The following is a 19,552-nucleotide window of genomic DNA, read 5'->3' on the forward strand; positions in this document are numbered from 1 at the left end:
AGATCTCTTGGCATGTCTTCAAAGAAGCAAAAGGCCTCAAGGGGAACGTGTGACCCACCAAGCTCATTCAGACAACAGGCAGAGTCATTGAGGCTCTATCCCACACTGTCTTAACTTTTTGTAACTGGGTTCCTGCAACAGTGAATCAAAGCACCGATATCTCACAGGGTTTCCTTTTGCTGAAATAAAGAAACACATTTACAAAAAAATACACCATCATTATAGTGAAACATCAACCTTTAGTGAACAAGACTAGGTTGAAACCTAGAACTGAAGTAGAATACCACATGACACGTAAAGCTACATTTGAGACAAATAATTGAGGACCGCTTTGAATGAATAGTATTCATGCTATTTTTACCAATGTATTGTTCTGGATTACTCATCTAAAGGGTAATTAATGTTACTTTGTTAAAACAGGGGGTAATGTTGAGCATGCCCAAGGCCTGAAATGTTGGTGCCGCAGAGCTGCGACATTTATCCAAACTGAAACCTGTACTGTAAATTTTCTACCACTTTACAACTACTGTTTATGTATTTCCTTCTTCGACCTCGTACACCTGTCAGCGAGCTCATCCACTGTCACTCTCTGTTGCTTGACCACACATGCTTGCTTCATACACACTAACGTTTTGCACTGAACACCTTCTCTTAATATGGAGCTCTCCCTAAATTTCTCAAAAGAGGCGATTTGGGTAGTGACAAACATGTTGTGCCGCAAAAACAACAACTTGCGGTTTCGTTTTGAAAAAGCGAAGGCCAATGGAGAAGCTTCAACTTGACCGACAAATAGAAGTCATCACTCCTTTTAACCAATGGTCTGTCTTGATAACTCACTCTGTGACACAGTGTCTTAGTGACAGACTTTTGTGTTTATAGGGCTGTTCCTCAGTTTGCATTAAAGTGAAAATATAACCCTCTGAATCAATTTCAGCCGGAGAAAAACATCTTATCCCCATATCTGCATGAGACTTTTTCAGTTGGGTGTAAAGTACTGGATTCAATAAAAAAAAAAAAAAACATTGATAATTATGAATAATTTTTCAACTTTATTAAAATATCAATTGTTCAAGCCCAAGTTCCCATACAAAAAGCTAGCTTGGCAGTGAACATTAGCTGACACAAGCTTAAACCCACTATGCTGTTCGGTAGATTACATTATCATTTACAGTTTATCTGCGTAATGCCAGCCTTAGGGCTCATAGTGAGGCCCTTTGGGGGGTCTTCCACATCAGTTTTACAGCTCATTTGATTTCATGTGACCAATCACATGCTGCCCCACCAGGACTGTGTACCAGCTGCACAATGAAAGCAACAGCAAATTAACAGCAGGATCTGCAGTCCACCATCAAAAACCAAATATGCAGAACAGTAGATTAAAGCCTTAAAAGAGGATTCGGCCAGAGTTAGACCCACAACATGTGTCCTAACATAACAATACTTTTTTGTTGTCTTTTTGTGCATATAATAGTTGCATAGCACAGCAATGGAAGTATGAGTGCCTTCTTATTAATGATACTAACACATTAAAATTATTATTGTTTAAGATATAAATTTGCATGGCAGAACAATATTCTGCACAGCTTACATTCGTCTTATCTATTTGCCACCATTTCGGTATGCCTCTCACGTGTTGTTATGCAAGCTGTGTACACAGATAAAAGAGCTCAATATCCCATTGTCCTGGCTATGAAAAGAGAGAGAGTTTACAATGGTTTTTGGACGGTCACAGATAAAACTAAATCTATAAAATAAAATCTTATGCTCACAGAGACAATAAATGAAAGTGCGGGCCATGTTTGATCAGTATTGTGTTAACCTATCAGCTATCAAGTGCATAATCTTTGAAAACACGGATTCATAACCTTTCACTAATAATGATTGCCTCCAGGCATAGTATTCTCAGATACTATAAGCTGCCAAAGAGAACCTGGTTCACAGATGAGATATTCAATAAGAAAACTGGTACAACCACTAAGGTAGAAATGAAATGACCATATATAGAAACGGTTTCTTAACTAGCAACAGGGTCCTGTGGCAACTACAAGCCTGCATTATAAACAGTAGGACTGTAATTTATGCACAGTTTCTGGAGATTTGCCTTTTTTTCATAGATTGAAAGTGTACTAACTAAACAACACATGGAGAGAGGGGGATGACATGCAAAAGTCGGATGCCAAACTTGCACCGGGGACATTGGGTTTCATGTGTGTGGTAAGGTGTAGCTCTCCTGTGCCAAGGGAAAGCTTTAACCAACATACTGGGAGAAAAAATAAGGCCAATGACTTTGAATGTCAATCTAAGGAGATTTTTCAAACACCCTGCTCTGCTGAGGATCTATAAGTTTCAGGGCAGAAAGAGACCAGGACTGTTGTGTTCATCTAATAGACACGCTGCCTGTATGTACAAATGTAGCAGTTGATTATAAATGCTTGCATTATCCAATTTAATACATTTGCATTTTATTCTTGGGTTGAAGAAGTAGGTGGAAAAATTAACCCACACAAACACTTTACCAATCATGCCTCTTGAGGTTCTCCGAGCTCACCATTACGCCAACACACATGCTGGAGAGGACTCACTCTTCCCACCTGAGTCAAAATGCCAATTCAACAAGTGCCCACTTAAATCTACCTACGTACAGGTTCTGTGCTGTAACTTATGTAGGCCTCCCTGACAACTGTCTATCTTATATAATACCAAAACAGTGTGCATGTGGAATAAGCTTCTTGCCAAATAATCACAGCTGTAAAAGATTAAATTAAGTGACGAAATGCACATATCAAAAAAGATATGTACTATTTTACAGAGATGTGGCTGTCCTAGGTTAATATCTTTCAGAAGAAACAAAGACATCAAACAGGACTTAATTATAACTAGACATTCATATGTCTAATTAGGGCCTATTGGGCAATCAGGTTTTCTATAGAGCTGCAACAATTAATTGACTAATTGGTTAGTTGCCCCAGAAAAATTATTATAGATTACTGTATTTTGATAATCGATTAATCATTACAGTATTTTTTCATGCAAAAATGACGGAAAACACAGTTTCCAATTGACAAGTCCTTTATAGACATCATCTTGGACATTTTTCACTATTTTTGTAGACCAAACAATTAAGCAATAAATCTTAATAATTACATCAGTAATGAAAAATAATCATTAGTTGCAGCCCTGTTTTCTACAGTTTGAGATTTACAAGAAATGCTGACACTTGAGTCTGCTGCAAAACAACACTGCTTTCACACAGTCAATTCCACATTGGGGAACTCATTTATCCTATGACAAATGAAGGTGAATTCAGTATTATTGTAGTTTAAATAGCATTTCAGGTCAAGGAAAGGAGCAAATGTATTTGGGTGGGCTGCCCAAATAAATTCTATGTATATAGGGGATTACCAACTTTTACTTACTGCCTTTTGATCAGTGTTCCAACTGACATCAATGGAAATGTAAACACAGTTATGATGCCATGATGCAATAACTGGCTCCAAAGTCCATCCTACCCACAGATAGTGCGTTAAGTTACAATGGATCTTTTATCTTAAACCAACATCCTGCATATAAAACAACAACCAGTTTTATTGATCAGATTTGAAATGAATCCTAACACAAAAGGGTCACTGGGAGTTTTGTGTTACACAACACAGCATGGTCAATTTACTCTCACAAATTCAGCAGAGGTTTGATAGAAATAAGCCCATAGTGATGCCGGGGCTAAAAGACTACTAAAAGCCACTTGCACAGTCCTATGCAAAAGGTCGAGAAACATGATGTGAAGCACCTCATAGCTGTGATGAATATACACATTACGTAGGACGAGACTGCAAAGAGGGAATGCTTCTAGTGTGATGCTGCTCAGGCAGGCACTCAGTACAGGGAGACTTGTTCTGATACCAGTATCAGAAATGCCAGTGATACGGCCTAAAGTGCTAGAATCTGCGAGTATGTGAGTTTATTCACAGATCTGATACCAAATAATTTAGCTCCTTAACAAACATCTACTTAAGAGTAGATTGATTATTTTTTCAGTTATGACTGTCAAACTAAATAATAAATTTAAGTTCTATAGCATTTATTATTTGTATACATTTGTTCGTCAGAAGAAACTATGGTATTGGAGCACCTCTACGTACAAGTAGCTTACTCCCCCACATGTGATTGGTCCTCTTCAGTGCTTTTGACAAGGAAACTGTGTTCTTAGCTAAGGGTGTACATGCACTGCAGTTTCTTAATTTTGTGTTTTATTAGGTTTGTGTCAATCAAGGAATGTAACATACTATACTCATTCTAGAGATATGACAAACCTATTAACTGTGATGTTACTCTAGTTGTACAAGAGTAAAGGAAAAATCTTTACCACACTGAGTGAAAGCGCTTCGGCTAAAACACCACGTGTCCTGGGAAGTATCATAAGGCCTGCTGGCATGAGACCTTGCAAGGACATCTGGATATATAGACATCATCAAAACAATACAAAAACGTGAATGATATATATTTTTCTACGGTTTCGTGATGTTAAATATTTAATGAATGATTGTATTATTTATTATAAAATAATTATCGACTTATCTATCAGGATAGAAGATTTTGGCCATAGGCCTCCACACACCTAAAGAACACGTTTAATTAATAAGCAACTCATGGGGATATAACAATCCTAATGTCAAACCTCTAGAGCAGATTTCACCGTCAAACTGTCATAACCACGTACATAACAGCTGAAAACCCTGACATACACCTTGCACGGGGCCTCTTTACTCCATCCGCCAGTCGTGATGCCCCCCTGTAGCCAATGCTCTATTAGCACTAGGTATTGAGAGCAGACAGCATCAGGGGTCTTGATACCTCATTAAACATTGGGGAAATAGGATCCTCCCCTAGAGACATGGGGTGAGCTTCCTGTCCACAGACGCACACACATACTTCCCTCAATCTGTGTCTGGCCTGGGCGGCAGGGGACTTACAAAAGATGACTCCAGGCCATCTGTAATGCTGCTGTTCGTGGAGAAAGGCCACTGATTAGTTCAATGCTAATGCTTTGACTTTGTGTAGAGGGGAGGAAAACACCTGCCAGTTAATTACGAGGTGCCTCATCTGTGCAGAGAAGCATTTTGCTAAATTGGCCGGCAGAGGAAATGGACACATGAGTGGTTCATTCACATTTCCACAGACACAAAGGGCTGGATGATATGGCCAATTTCTATCCTGAAATAGTTCAATTTTATATCTTGGGAATATATATCACAATATGGCATCGTCTCTTGTAATTTAATGAATAAATAGTCTATGAAATAACAGCATGGTAGAACCTATTTTTGTATACTCTTGTGTCAATTTATTACGTATCAAATAGCATTTTCTTTAGTGCAAAATACAGTTCAGTTGAATTTTTTTATTAAATTCAGGTATTTTTCATTATGATGTTTCAAATAGAAACCAATCAAATGTCACACACATATTCAATATAACAGAACTGAAGGTGGACTGAATGTTACTATTTCATGACATCCTTTGAATATAATGCATCTCAGTCTATACATATGTCACTATCACTAAAAATGAGTTAATTGCTGTCTACATGTGTAACATGCTTCCAGCAGCTGTTAAATGCATTCACATTGAATGTTTTTTCTTTGTTGTTTCTTTAAGCTTTGTTGCTTCAATTTAGTTGATGAAAATGTACCTCAATCACAATCTGTATATGGTGACAGTCTTAGTTAACTTCACTTGACTTTCTAAAATTGATGCATATGAACTGAACTGGTCTCTGGCCTGGACAAGAGCCAGTATCTGCAGTAACTCTAATTAAACAGAATGTAAAAGGCAATAAGTGTACTAACAACTTTAGGGATAGAGGAGCAGCTGCAGTTCTCCCTCCAGCTGATGCAAACACAAACACATACCTCTATTTGTCTGGGGATTACTAGAGCGGTTGTGAGAAGGATGAGCACCTGCATACACTTACTGTTCTTTACCTTGGGCTTATACAGAAGAGAAAACAACACTGCCACTCGTACACAAGGTATTTCAGAGCTTGGAGACACATGCACACACGATGATGCAACTTGTTTTACAAAACATATACTGCTCAGGCACGTTTTCTTGGCTTTAATCAATAACCTTAAGCTACATTCACCTCTCCCCTCGTCCAAACAGACTACAGAGGATGCTTAAACAATTCCCCACACCACAAAGTCAGACAATGAGGGAACTTTCATACACAGCCTGTGTGTTCTGAGGACAGAAATGACTAGTGATTGTTTGAAGGACAGCATGTGTTTGTAACATCGGCTGACGTAAGTGTGTGCAGCTTTTTACAGTGGGACTGACTATAACCGTAAGCACATTGTTCTGCTAGGAAGACACAGAAAACAGATTTGTAACATTCTGACATAGTGTTGTCCATGACAAGGAATCGTACACCTTAGACTCTAAATGGGTGCTGCTGTCCAACATTGTAGTGTTATTTACAGTGTGTTTGTGGGTGTGTGCTAGTTCTGAAGGGGCTGTAAGGTTCAAGCAGTTATCTGTTGCTTGTTATTTGTTCTGTAAAACATCTCTGCAGTGGCAGTAAGGTGAGCAATTCAACTGAAGGAGTAACTTCAGGCTAAAAAAAACAACTTTTAAGAAGTACAGATTACAGACATTTGGTCAATGACATGACTATATTTGCTATCATACGCTAAGTAAAAAAATAAAAATCTACAAAACGTTCAAGGCTGGAAGATAATATCTATTTATTATCGCTGACAAATGTTTTGTTGTCACATTAATTTTGTCCATCAAGCTTTCGCTAACATTATTGCAACTACATACAACATGATAACTACCAGTAGATGCTTTAAAAGTTTCATACTTCAAAGATGTTCTTTCAGCTGATCGTACAATTCAAATTTAGTTCAAGCAGGCAATTGTAGTTCAAATATTGTCAATGCTTATAGTTACCATAACATTATTGTAAAATATAGAAAAGTATCATGCTGTAGACTTTTAGCCGTTGAGTTGCCCTACATTAGAAAAACACTACTTGCTTTAAAGTGGTGGATAATTCAAAGCATCAACCTTCACCTAAAACACAGTAAGTTAATGGGGCTTCAAATATCTGGCACAACATCTTTAGGGGCTAGGATAAATCCAAACACCCCCTTGAACTACTTTGGCCTTGACTGATGGAACCTGTTTTGAGCTGCTAACTTTATACAGCTCAAGTGTCTGATGAGGATCAAAGACAGGAAGACGAAAGATTCCTAAGAGCCCCTGTTGTTACCTTAATTAAATCCCAACACTGATCCCCTTCAGTTACTGCGGTAATAATGCCCCTCGGCCAGTTGAGGGTCAGCCATGCAAAAAACAGGGTCATGAAAAACAGAAACTTTATTTCTGGTTTGGAAACATCACAAGGAATTGGAGATTTTGTTTTACTGGACACTAGATTATCTGTGTTTTCGGAAACAAAAATACTATCATCTCAGTATTTATATTTAGTTTTTTTAGCTTTTAAGAAGGTACAGCAAGTGTCTGGCTCTGTTACAATATGATTCTGATACAAGATTCTTGTAAACTCTTTTTAGTTGACCTCAAGAACTCGGGTATGTTGTCTAATACATGTGTACTGTCCTCCTTTTGCATTTTCCGTGGCCTTAAAATAACTTACCCAAATTACTTGATAAGTGTCAGCACTAATAAGGCAGAGAGAAAACAAATCATTTGCGTGTGTTTAAGGCAGGACTCACCATGTATTTAAAATCCCCTGTAGTTGATGCTTACTCACTGCTCTGCTTTGAATACCAGTCAAGTCAAATGTATTGAAATTACAACATCTAAATGTGTTTTCAAACCACAACTATCCAGCTGATTCTAAATTTATATACATTTATTAATTTTGTTTTAAGTCAGACTCCAGTGATGACAAGGCATTGTCAATATGGAAAACATTAAGCACCAACAACTGTTAAAGTGTTCTTTGTCTACTAGGGAAAGCAATAGACCTACTAAAAATGTGTTTTGTGTTCACTCTTGATGAAGTACATAGGATTTAGATGAGGACGTCAATATAAACTTCTTCTCTACATACTCAATACAGACATAGCTTTATGACGTGTTCAACGTTAGCCAAACATTAGCTCAACACAAACTGTGAGAGCAGGTGGACACGACTACCCTGGCTTTGTTTTATGCCTTCAAAAATCTCCAATAAAGTCTTATTAAGATGTGTGTAATTGCCTTGCGTAGAAGTAAAATTGACATTTTAGTTTAAAGAAGCAGTTAGACATTAACATTAACCAAGCTCAAAGTATCTGTAACACATTTGCTAACTATCAAGATTTAAGATGTAAACAGGAAAGTTTTCAGAGCTGAGGAATATGTTTTTCACAAGTGTTTTAATTCTCCCAGCTACTTATGTCAACGTTACCTGTCAATGTGTTAATTAATTAAATTAAATGGCCTATATGACACAATAGTTTAGTACCAGAGTGACCAAAGCTTTAGTACAGGAGAGATGGCCTGAACTGCATTAACAGTGGATCCATTTTGTTCACTAAAAATGACATGGAGTTGAGATAACTGTGCCTGACGAATTTGACAGGACTGGGGGTTTATCATTACTCGAGGATGATCAATGCAAAGCCACAAAGCTCAGTCCAGATGGCCTGACCGGAGGATTAAGATCAATTTATGTAGCATGTTGAAACAATCTGCCTTGGACTGACATTTTAGCTCTCTTACAAGAGGGCTTAATCTTCTTTACTTACAGACTAATGGTAAGATGGTTTTTAGTAGTGGATGTACATTTCAGTCAACAGAAAGAATTTATTTTTGACAATGTAACCAAGCCATCCATCACTAGAAATGTAGAAGTTGAGAACAGAGAGGGACATGACAGGCTTCTATTTGACAGCACTTCTAGTATAGACATCAGTTTTCTGGATGTGTATTCCATTGCAGCCTGTTCAATTTTAGAGAGTGATGGATGGAAGACACATTTCATTATATCTTAGCAACCATTTAGCATGACTCCATTAAACTGGTTCTGTGGATTCACAGATTAGACATTAAAGTTTCAGCCAGATCAGACACCAGAGACTGATCCCCATGCATATACAATAAAACCTATTTTCCCAAAATGGACAACAAGTATTATATTAGTCAAGAAATGAGTCAAGAGCTTTAAGTTAGCAACTTTAAGAACCATACTATTGTTTTTGTATGTTTAGCTAGAAATCCTTTACCACTGCCTTTCTAAGCCTTTCTTTTTTGAATATGCGTGTCCACTGTCAATGCCTCAATATTAACAACTCCTAGGCTATCCTTCTAGCAACGTCAGTTCACAGAAGTGAATAATCTGTTGATTGAGCCATTTGTGTTTTCAAACTAATGGTTCAATGGCTGATTTTACAGGGAAAAAATGTCAGTAGACATCATTTATCTACGTCTAGTGTCTCAGTTTAAAGTATTAATCAGCACGCTGGTCTGTCCAATTAACTTTTTGTCAAAGCAAGACAGTCTGGGGATTGTCCTTGCTTTGTGCAATTTCTTGTAAAGTTATTATTCAACAGGTACATCTGGACTCAAAAGTGATACATTCCTTTAAAATAGTGCAACAATAGCTGACTATAAGAAAACCTGCTTGTAGACACCAGCAGGCCCTACCAGTATACAAAAGAAGAGGGGTGAGACAGGCACTGTTAAACTAAAGGGAGAAAAAAAGGGGGCAAAACGGCCTGAAACTGTGTCGTGTCAGTTCTATTCAGCTGGCTGTAAAGTAAAGCCAATGAGCTTGCTTTTGTCTGTAGGGAGTATGTCTGTTCTAGAACAAGGGCACTATCGCTCTTTCAGTCTGTCTCTCTGAGGGGTTTTGCTGCAGCCTAGAGACACAGCAGGCTAATTGACGAGTGCCGGGCTTTGTTTTTTATCTTGGCAGCCTCGCAGGAATGCTGACTTAATGTTGCCAATGGACAGATGGCATGCCAGGGTGCTGAATGGCCAGCAAGAGCACCAGGCTGACTTCCCACACAAGAGCTGGTGTCCCTCTGATCTCAAAACCCTCCCTACACCCCCCAACATTAATCACTGGGTCCAAATTGATAATCCTTACAGGGGTTTGTGATACATTGCATCTTCAACTGACAGTCTGAATGTTTTGAGCAGGAACTGGCATCTAACAAAGAAATGTAAAAACAAGGAAAGTATGGAGTATGGACTGGCAGCTGGAGAAGTGCCAGTTTGCCTCCTGGGCACTCCTGATGTGCCCTTAGGCAAAGCACTGAACCCAAACTGCTCCAGGGGTGCTGTAGCATTGGTTGACCCTGTGCTACCCCATGACTTGCAGGTGTGTGCTGTGTATATAATAGGGGTGTCATAATTCTCCAAATCTACAATTCGGTTATGACACAATAAGATTGAGAGGGATAATTACAAAACGCACCAGAATGCACCATGAAGTCCTGTTGGAGCCCACAGGCTTTACCGTTCTTTGTTATTTACATAAATCACGGGAAGGAAAAATGTGCCCGCAACTTCAGGGAAGCAGGAGGATTAAACAGTTCTGTTGTTTCTTCGTCATCACCGACCCCGGCAGTGGCCATGGGGTCTCAAGAAGTGCAGCTGCGGCTTACTGGTAAGCTAACAACGCCCTGTGTCTTTTGCCGAAGGCTACTGCCGATACCCTGCGCTGTGATGTCTGTGTGTGATCGGATACACACGAGTAGGCGGAGGTGAAGAAGGAGAAAAAATACTGGCAGAATCGTCAATTTGGCTTTGATTTTGATAATTAAAAGCTCATTTCTGTTGATTTTCAATTTAAAGTCCAAATAGTTACGCCACAAGTACCTCATTAATTGTGTATATTAAAAAATAATAAAAACAGCAATTTTTAGGTAGTGAATTGAAACCTTCACTGTCAAACTCTTAGTGCTTGAGCCTTAATCAGGACATACATTTTACATAGATACTGGGTGGCAGACTTACATGTGTGGACTAAGCTCATAAAAGTTCCTGTTGCGATACTCCTCCACTTTGTCTGGCGTGAAGATGGGCAGGGACCTGTAGGGGTTCATGGAGATCACCACACTGCCAATGTATGTCTGCAGGTAGAGGGGAAAAAACAGTTAGTGTCAATCCACATTTTTACACCTTTACACTGTCCATTTGAGAGTTAATTGTTAAGTTGCAGTGGGAGGAAATCTCCCTCTGTCAGCTTTACCCAGCTGGGGTATTCTTTATGGATTGTCGAGGCATGCTGTGCCTGAAATAAAGCTGAGGACACAGAAAGCCAAGGCAAAGTCTATGGAATCCGTGAGATATCTAAAACAGATAAAATGCCAGCAGTGGGTTTACAGCAAACATTAAAAAGCCCTGCTTTCCCTGTTGCACATAAAAGAACACCTTTATTTAACTTTCACACAGGTCCTGTCCAACAGACAGCACTTGACGAATATTTCTGAAAGCGAATGTAACCAGCTATCATCTCCATCATCTTCCTACGCTCAAAACAGAGCCCAGAGAGAGCACTTTCAAACATCAACCTGAAACATTTTCTTTGCTTTCAATGGTAATGGCTGTTGCATAACCCACTCTGACAAGAGAGGAGCATGGCCTCCCACAGCCTCTCATTCAATAGCCCACTGGAGGCAAAATGAGGCCTTTTCAAATGCATGGGATGGGTGTTGAGGGAGTGTGTGTGCGATGTAAACAAAGTAGCATGTGTTAGGGGTTCTGTTGACCGAGGGCAAATATATATATACAGTATATATTTATTTTTAAGAAAAATCACAACTTGCCAAGTATGTCATGATTATTTCATGAATCCTTTGACAGATCACATCATAAAACTAATTATTGGAGCACTGAAACAGCTATGAACTGAGGGCTTTTACACCAAATAACCTAAAAAACAAAATGCGTATTAACCTTTTCTATCAGCAGAAATAGTAGACATTTTTGCTGTATATTTTCTTTCTTTTGCATTTCTACACCTGCTGCCCTGCTTGTTATAAAACACCATCTGTTCAGTAACTACAGTTATAGTTGCTTGGATGATACATCATTTGCCCAACAGCTACATAAATTATTCTTCTCAGTTGCTCGTTTTTTAACCACAGTGTTGAAAATCCATCACTTTGGCCCGACAGCTTGGATACCTGTGTACAAGACTGCATAGTTGTGACTTCTATTCATTTAAATTATGACAGTTGCTTCTCATCAAATTGTGACTTGTGAGTGTGAAAAGGCATTTAGGAGCTACTGTAGGGCTATGGATAAAATAGGTGTGGCTGAAACCTCAGCAGTTTTGTACAAAACTAGGTATCCTGATATCTTCCTCGTCATTAAAAGTCATAAAAAGAAAACTTGGGTAGATGGTAGTTACAAAAAAAGGGGAAAGGTGCAAAATCATGCAACTGACAATGCAGAGTAAATAAGTAAATACACATGCAAGAAACATTGATTTGATTCTTCCTGCTTGGGAAAAGAAGAAGTAGGGCGTTAACAGGGTGATTTTCATTCTCTTTGATTTCCCACAGAGTTATTGGATACATGATGTGTTGTCCCTGTGGAAAACAAAGCCATGCTTCTTCTGCTGTGAGCTGTCATATGATAGTTTGGGGTGGGGGTTGGGGCCATTTGTAAGGAATGATGCCACATGAGGGGAAAATACATTCGCATGCAAGGGTTGTACACCACAGATTTATTGGATAAGTATAGGCTTCAGTGCTTTTCCTGGTCATCACTCTGGTGCAGCTTATGCCACTGAAAAGCTTCCATTATAGACTTCGGGGCCATGTGATTTACCTTTCCATGAAAATGCCACTTTTACTTTCACTCCACAGGCTGCCAGTGCTAAGCTAGAAGGGTAATATCAAAAATATTAAAATTTGCACCTCTTGGAGGAGCATTACATAAATAATTTGAAAAGGCACAACTGTGCATGTTGAACAAGTTCCACAACATTTAGGTCAGCACCACACACCGGAAAATAAAAAAGCTCTGAGCTTATAGTTTAGGACAGAAAATTGAGGCCATCTGAAATGTAAAAACATCATTCCCATTCCTCAGCAGGATGTGGGCTGCATCTCGGCAAAATATCTAGCGCGCTGCTAAGGCAATCATTGCTATATGAGGTGACATCATCCATTGGGCCCAGAGCCATGTGAGCCAACAGCAACCGGAGCAGAGCTGTAATCATCTTGGCTGACGTTGATAGCAGCTAACCTGCAGCGAAGGAGAATAGTGGAGTGCCACAGCGCAAAGCCTGGAGCCGACTGTCTGATGCAGGGACGATAGTTCAACAACCCCCTTCTTCTTCTTGAGATAGCCAGCCAGCTAGTCCCTTCTTGTCCCTGAGCTCTGGATTTCATGCCTCATTTAAAAGGCATCATCTGCATGCCTTGGTAATGTGATTTATTGATTGGTTGGTTACTGTGGTCCTAGCTCTGCCAGTTCTGTGGCCAAGACTAAAATAAAAGAACAATAGAGTTCTGAAAAGTATATGTGTGTTTCCCTAGGGATGCTGTCTTTGGAAGCAGGGATGAGCAGAAGAGCCTAACACAATATAGTTATACTGCTACTCAAATGAGTGTCAGTTATATTGATGTAAGCTATGGTAGACTTACGTAGATCTCATTGTGGTCAAAGCGCTTCCTCAGGTTCTCGATGAATGAGTCTTCAGACAGGGGTTCTAGGAGGACCATGTCACCAACCCCAATCATGTTGTCGAGAAGTGACGTCTTCACCTCCATTTTGGCTGCAGGTGTTGCCCCCTAGACAGAAATAAAGAGGAAGAAATAGGTTCATCACACATACTGTAAATTAAATATATTATTATTATTATATAATATATTAATGTTTATACAGTCAATGGTGAGCCAATGTTTTGTTTACATAGTGCACACACACACAAAGGACTTAAGCAGCACGATTCGCATTATCACGCTGATCCAAAGGCAGTGGTGGTAATGCAACAACAAACATAACAAAGTTGGCAAAGAAAATTGCCAGCAAGCAAATACGGAAGTAAACAATGCCTGATTTAAAACATCTTTTGAAAAGCTGCTTTGCATGATTTATGGAGGAACGAAATGCACATAACTTATTTGTTAGAGCTCAAGGACACTCACTACGTGTTTTGGTGAGAAATGCTGGTTCAAGAAATAAATACATTTATTACACCCATTAGACCATTATTTTACGTTTGTTGTCCATTATTTGTGAGGTTTCCTACAAAGTTTTTTAAGAGGCATTGTGTAATCAGAAAATAAACAGTCCTAAACTTAGCCAATGTAAATAAACTCCGGGGTGGACATGTTTGTACAGCAGTGGTTTGACTCCAGTGGAGGAACGGGGCCTTTTGATGGCTATTCGGTCGTGAAGCATGTGAGAATGTCCCATAGGCTGTTACATAACTAAGGAACTTTGCCCTTGACCTCTGGGTGTCTGCTCAGCTGGAATCTGCTCCTGTTTCAGGGCTTCTTATAAATCAAAAGAAACATTCCATCAAAAAACAGTAAACTGCTTCATAGCATTTTCTGCAGCCCTCTTGCTTGTTGCAGCCATATAATATTTGTGGCCGGTAAAGGATCTGGGCTGGAGCTCACCATGACAAAGACACTGCTGGGGGCGGCAGTTTTCAGTCCAGTGTTGCCATCTCCTTTGGGACAGTAATCCCAACGCTATAGGGCTGGAGATAAAAGAGGGGCCTAGGATGCATTCAGGGCCTTGATGCAGGGCTTTGCTGTCCTAAAAACCCAATGTCTGCTGTTCTGACAGGCTGTCCACAACTTGCTATTAGATGAGAGCATGTAGTCATCTATTGTTCCATAGTCTTTTAGTAGAGATGTCTTTTTTACATAACCAGAAACAGACACTGCTGGTAGAGTTTTTTTTTTTTAATTGCAAAGCTATGTGTCGATAAATCACTGATGTTTTAGATATGCTTATCAATAAATAAAGCAGTGATGTGAAGAGAAATTAGAAGAAGCCCTAATATGAGCTACCATGTGACCCTCTGTGGGGGAAAATAAAATGTTCTGCATAGATTAATGTCACGCAAATATCTGATAATGCAGCCACAGATGTGGTTTGTAAAGTTTCGTCTTTGGGGATTAAACAACAGGATCAGGGGATAATAAAGTATGTGATTTGAAACAATTGGCCGACAGCCAGAACAGGACAACCGGAAGCTCTAACATTAGAGCACCAAAACCTCACTTTGTCTCCAAGACAGAAGCCGCCATCAGCTGTCAAATTGATTTTTAGCAGCAACTTTGGAGCAGCAGGACTATCCTGGAAAAAAAAGGACTGCCTGCATAGACTTCCACTTTTCTCTTCTGTTCCCCTGCAAGGCAGAATGTTATTGGCCCCGTAAAGAAGTTGCTCGGCTCTTAGTAGGAGGCACGACTCAAGTTCCAAAGGCACTTACTCCCCACACTCAGCGTGAAAACAAATATTTGAAAGGTGGGGCAAGATAAAGAGGGAAAAATGATTGATGTTCTATTGCAATTATGATATTTTTAAAAACCGGGGCGATCTCCACACAAGAGGCATGTACAAAGCAGGAAAAGCAGAAACATTTGCTTACTTGTCAACCCACAGTTTAGTGAGGTCTATTACTTTGTGCCCACTGAATAGCACAATGTGCTGGTCTGATGGCAGTGTGCCAAAACATTCCCAGCAATGGCTTATGTCTACCAGCTGCTTTGGTTGTCTGCAGCAGTTTTAAATTAAGATATTTCCTTTACACATAGTTGCTGATTCTCTAGAGGGATGAAACGGCAATCACCTGCTCTGTGATCTCACAACATAGTTTATCTGCAGGGCTTCATGATGCTGCTAATTCGCTACAACATTCAAGGTTATTTTGTTAACAGAATATTACATTAGTTAAATATATACACACACACACACACCATATATGTAAATGCACTCAAATACAACTCATGACCCTCATTTAATATTTGCTACACAGATCATGACATGATGTATTAGCCAGAATCCATATTAGCCAAACAAATTACTACAAAAATAACTATCCAACTACTGCAAACTTACTGCCTGACAGTGAGCGCATTGACAGGCTACAGTGAAAGTGCTGAGTCGAGTCTGGTATGAACAAACAGGAGTTTAAAGGACACAGAATACTCCTCAGTGAAAACAGATGCTGAAGCCTCTCATGACCTGGGGGAAGAACAGTATGTCTCCATGCCGTCTGAGTGCCCGTTCTATTCTGACCAACAACATATTGCATCTGTCTGCAGCTTGGATGCTGCGTGCCGTCAGCTCCTCTGCTGATAACCCACTACCCCAGATTTGGAACTGGCTTCTAGGCAGCCAGTGACACAATCCCATTAACAAGAGTTGCTGCCTGCTGTTAACTGTTGTACAGGATCCAAATGGGTGGCTGGGTGGGTGGGTGGGGGGGGGGGGAGAACCTGACAGCCTTGATTAAACTCAGGGGATTATCCTCACTATTGAGTGATGGAGAGATGAGGAATATAACCAGTCTATGTTGTTTACAAAATACTTTTTGGGTGGTTTGACTCAAAGTACACACAAAGAACAAAACAACTCAAAGTTATTTTTTATTTTATTATTTATACTTTTTTTTTATCCGACTAAATCAAAATGACCCCAGTATGAACCTTTGGTGAAACACTCTCAGAAACTGGATTAGAAGTGTCCCGCTTTATCAATCTCTCTGATGCATTTTGCATCAGAGAGATTGATTAAATCTCATTGATGCACGTTTAGGAGGTAAGCATCACGTGTGACCGAATGGTTTAGCTGCTGTTAATCTCAAATCTAAATCTCATGAATTAGTTTTATAGCAAAACTTATGTTCCGATATCCTCATCTGGATGAATGTCCCTTTTTGAGTCTGTTGAGATGCTGAGACTGGCACACAGCCTGAGTGTGGGGGTTTACATACAGTACCAGTCAAAAGTTTGGACACTTTTTCTCATTCACTTGAATAGGACAGCGTGTCAAAACGTTTGACTGGTACTGTATAATTGAAAGTCCCACCCCAGACACGTGTTGAAGTATTTAAAAACTACTCTGCTATGATTAATATTTTGTTTTACTTTGATTTCCCAATGAAAGATTAAAAAAAAAAACTCAGAGATGGAGCTGGAAGAACATCTACTCTTTATTCCTCATTGAGAAATTTTGCATCTGGCCTTTTTAAAGACAAAACTAATCCAAACGCTGGTGGTGTCATAATTGTGTAGTTGTCAGCCTACATTGTGCAACCAAAATTTACTTCATTATAAGTTAAAGCAGAAAAGTTATCTGGTGGCAGTTTAAATGCTTACCTTATGCATCAAAAAATGTAAGATTTCAAATGGCTGGATCTGTGTTTCCCACGGATTAAAGTGCTGTATTTAGAAGAGCCAGGTTGCTCAAGAGAAAAATAAAAACCAGAGAGAGAGATTGTATGTGAAAGGTGGGCTGGACCTGGGATTTCAATGCATGTCACCAACAATATCCTGAGACAGACTTTGCTTCCTGCCACTGACAATGACCTAGATTTCCCAGCCAGATCGAGCTTTGAGGACAACATGAAAAACACCATTAAATGTACATATATTATTTACAGGCCCTAGACCGAGGCCATGTGTTTTTTTTTTCTGCCCTTTAGCAAGGAGAAAGTCTCTCAACCAAAAGGTCAATGGCCGCGCAGGCATTCGCTTGGACGCAAAACACATAAGTGGTGAAAATACAAAACTGTGGAGCCAATAAACCAGTTATGTGTTAGGGAGCGTGTGCTTGATTCAAAATAAATCAGCTCAGAGTGGCTATCCATTTTGAAATGGTCAATTCTTTCATCATGATTCACAAAGACAACTTGAAGTCTACAATGACATGTGGTCTGTGACAAAGCAAATGGGTACTGTGTGAGCTTCACTGAGACATAATTGGCCGGCGTCATCAGCGTCATTCTACCTTGGGAGCGGTTGTTAGAGAACACAGAGGCATCATTGTGCAAACAACTGATAGTAAAATGCATTATGCAGCGTAATGGTCTGTTAAATTCCCTGCAGATCGTGCTGGCCTTGTCAGGGGGGCAGGAGTCACAACATCACAGCCTGCTGGCAATGATGGAGATTAAAGCCCTCCCTAATGGAGCAGCAGCAGGGCATGGGGCTGTGCCAAAGAGCAAGCCAGAACAGAGACAGAGGTTTATAGGGACAGAGAGCGAGCTGCTGCCTGAGAGAGTGACCCGGAACCCACGGTCCTCAGCAGCACTCCAGGTGCAGATCTGTGTGAAAGTGTGTGTGTGTGTGAGCAAAGGTTGGCACACAAACTGCCAGTCCACTTGCAGACACAATAAGACCATGACTGAGACTGAACACACTGACAATCTCTTCGGACAACATACATTCATATAATGAATGTTTAATTTGATACTTTCTAGCTTGACAAAAGTGCAATAACACAACCTTTCAGCCTGGTTAAACATAAACCTGTAACATAAACAAACACTTTATTTACAGAGCAGCTCGAGCAGCAGGGAGACTATTACGTTTGCAAAACATGGGTCTACAGCAGGCCATAAAAAAAAGAAAAGGATCAAAAACCATACCAAAATGAATCCACACCAAGCATACAAAACCTTAATTGAAAATAGACCAAATGACTGACAGGGACAACTGTCTGATGTGTTAGCTTTGAAGGCCCTGATAACATTTTCTTTATTATTAGCTTCTTAAATTGAGCGGTGGACTCCTACATGACCATAAAAGAACCTCCAAATTCCGAACAGTTCTGGTAACGTCACATGAGAGATTTTCTGTATTTGTTGCCTGCGCCTGATTTGAAGTGGGTGGGGCTCAGCTGGAAATGGTGATGCACCAAGCCCCCACCACGGCGACTTCCTGGTTGATCCAATACGGAAGTGCCAAAAACTGCAGTTTCCGAGTGGCCACTAGTGGCAGGTTTCATAATAGAGCAGTTTCTCATTGACCCCCATGTAAAACAGGCCTTTTTCCAGAGCATAATTAAACTCATTTTAGGCCCCTCATATCTCCATGACAACACTGAGGGGGGTGAATTTTTTCACCAGGCTAGTTTTTAACTCTGTTAAAAACTCTGTCTGTGTTTCTGATGTACAGATGGACGAATCTCCCCCCCCCCCCCCCCCCCCCAACGTCACATACATGCCCTTTTTTGGTAAGAGGAAATGAGGCGGAGTCAAAGTCTGACAAGATGGCGACTCCTGCAGGCGAGTACGATTGGATCAAGTTGAGAGAACGGACCCAAACAGAGAGGCTACGTACATTTTTGTATACAGTCTATGTGATGCACTACTCATTTGTATCAAAATGTAGTGATCAAATGGCCTTTCTCAGAGCAGAAATTATGACTTAGAAATGATCAAATCCTCCCACCAAAAAATTGTCTGCAAACAATTTATCTTTTGTGACGCAATTTATATCAGAGGAGGTCCAAGTGAATCCTTGAACACAGCTACTAAGGCCTGGTTATATATATATATATTTTTTTTAAATCAGTCCAAATGAAAATACAAAAGACACTTTGAAGTGCTGTTAAG

General features: G+C 39.8%; 1 protein-coding gene across 3 annotated transcripts in view; it reads right to left on the reverse strand.

Annotated features, from left to right (window-relative positions):
* The window catches only part of myo1b (myosin IB), a 70,626-nt gene that overhangs the window by 47,224 nt on the left and 3,850 nt on the right, over positions 1–19,552 (reverse strand). For 2 of the 3 annotated variants that reach the window (XM_083922017.1, XM_083922016.1), the window contains exons 2-3: positions 13,617–13,763; positions 10,975–11,090 (exon numbers count right to left, since the gene is read on the reverse strand). In XM_083922017.1, the coding sequence (XP_083778143.1) occupies positions 10,975–11,090; positions 13,617–13,742 (242 nt within the window). In that variant the 5' untranslated portion in view covers positions 13,743–13,763. Of the gene's footprint in view, positions 1–10,974; positions 11,091–13,616; positions 13,764–19,552 lie in introns of those variants that run through there. The other variant, XM_083922018.1, reaches the window with a different exon arrangement.

The sequence above is a fragment of the Echiichthys vipera genome, assembly GCF_963691815.1.
Source record: "Echiichthys vipera genome assembly, chromosome: 10".
NCBI lineage: Eukaryota > Metazoa > Chordata > Actinopteri > Perciformes > Trachinidae > Echiichthys > Echiichthys vipera.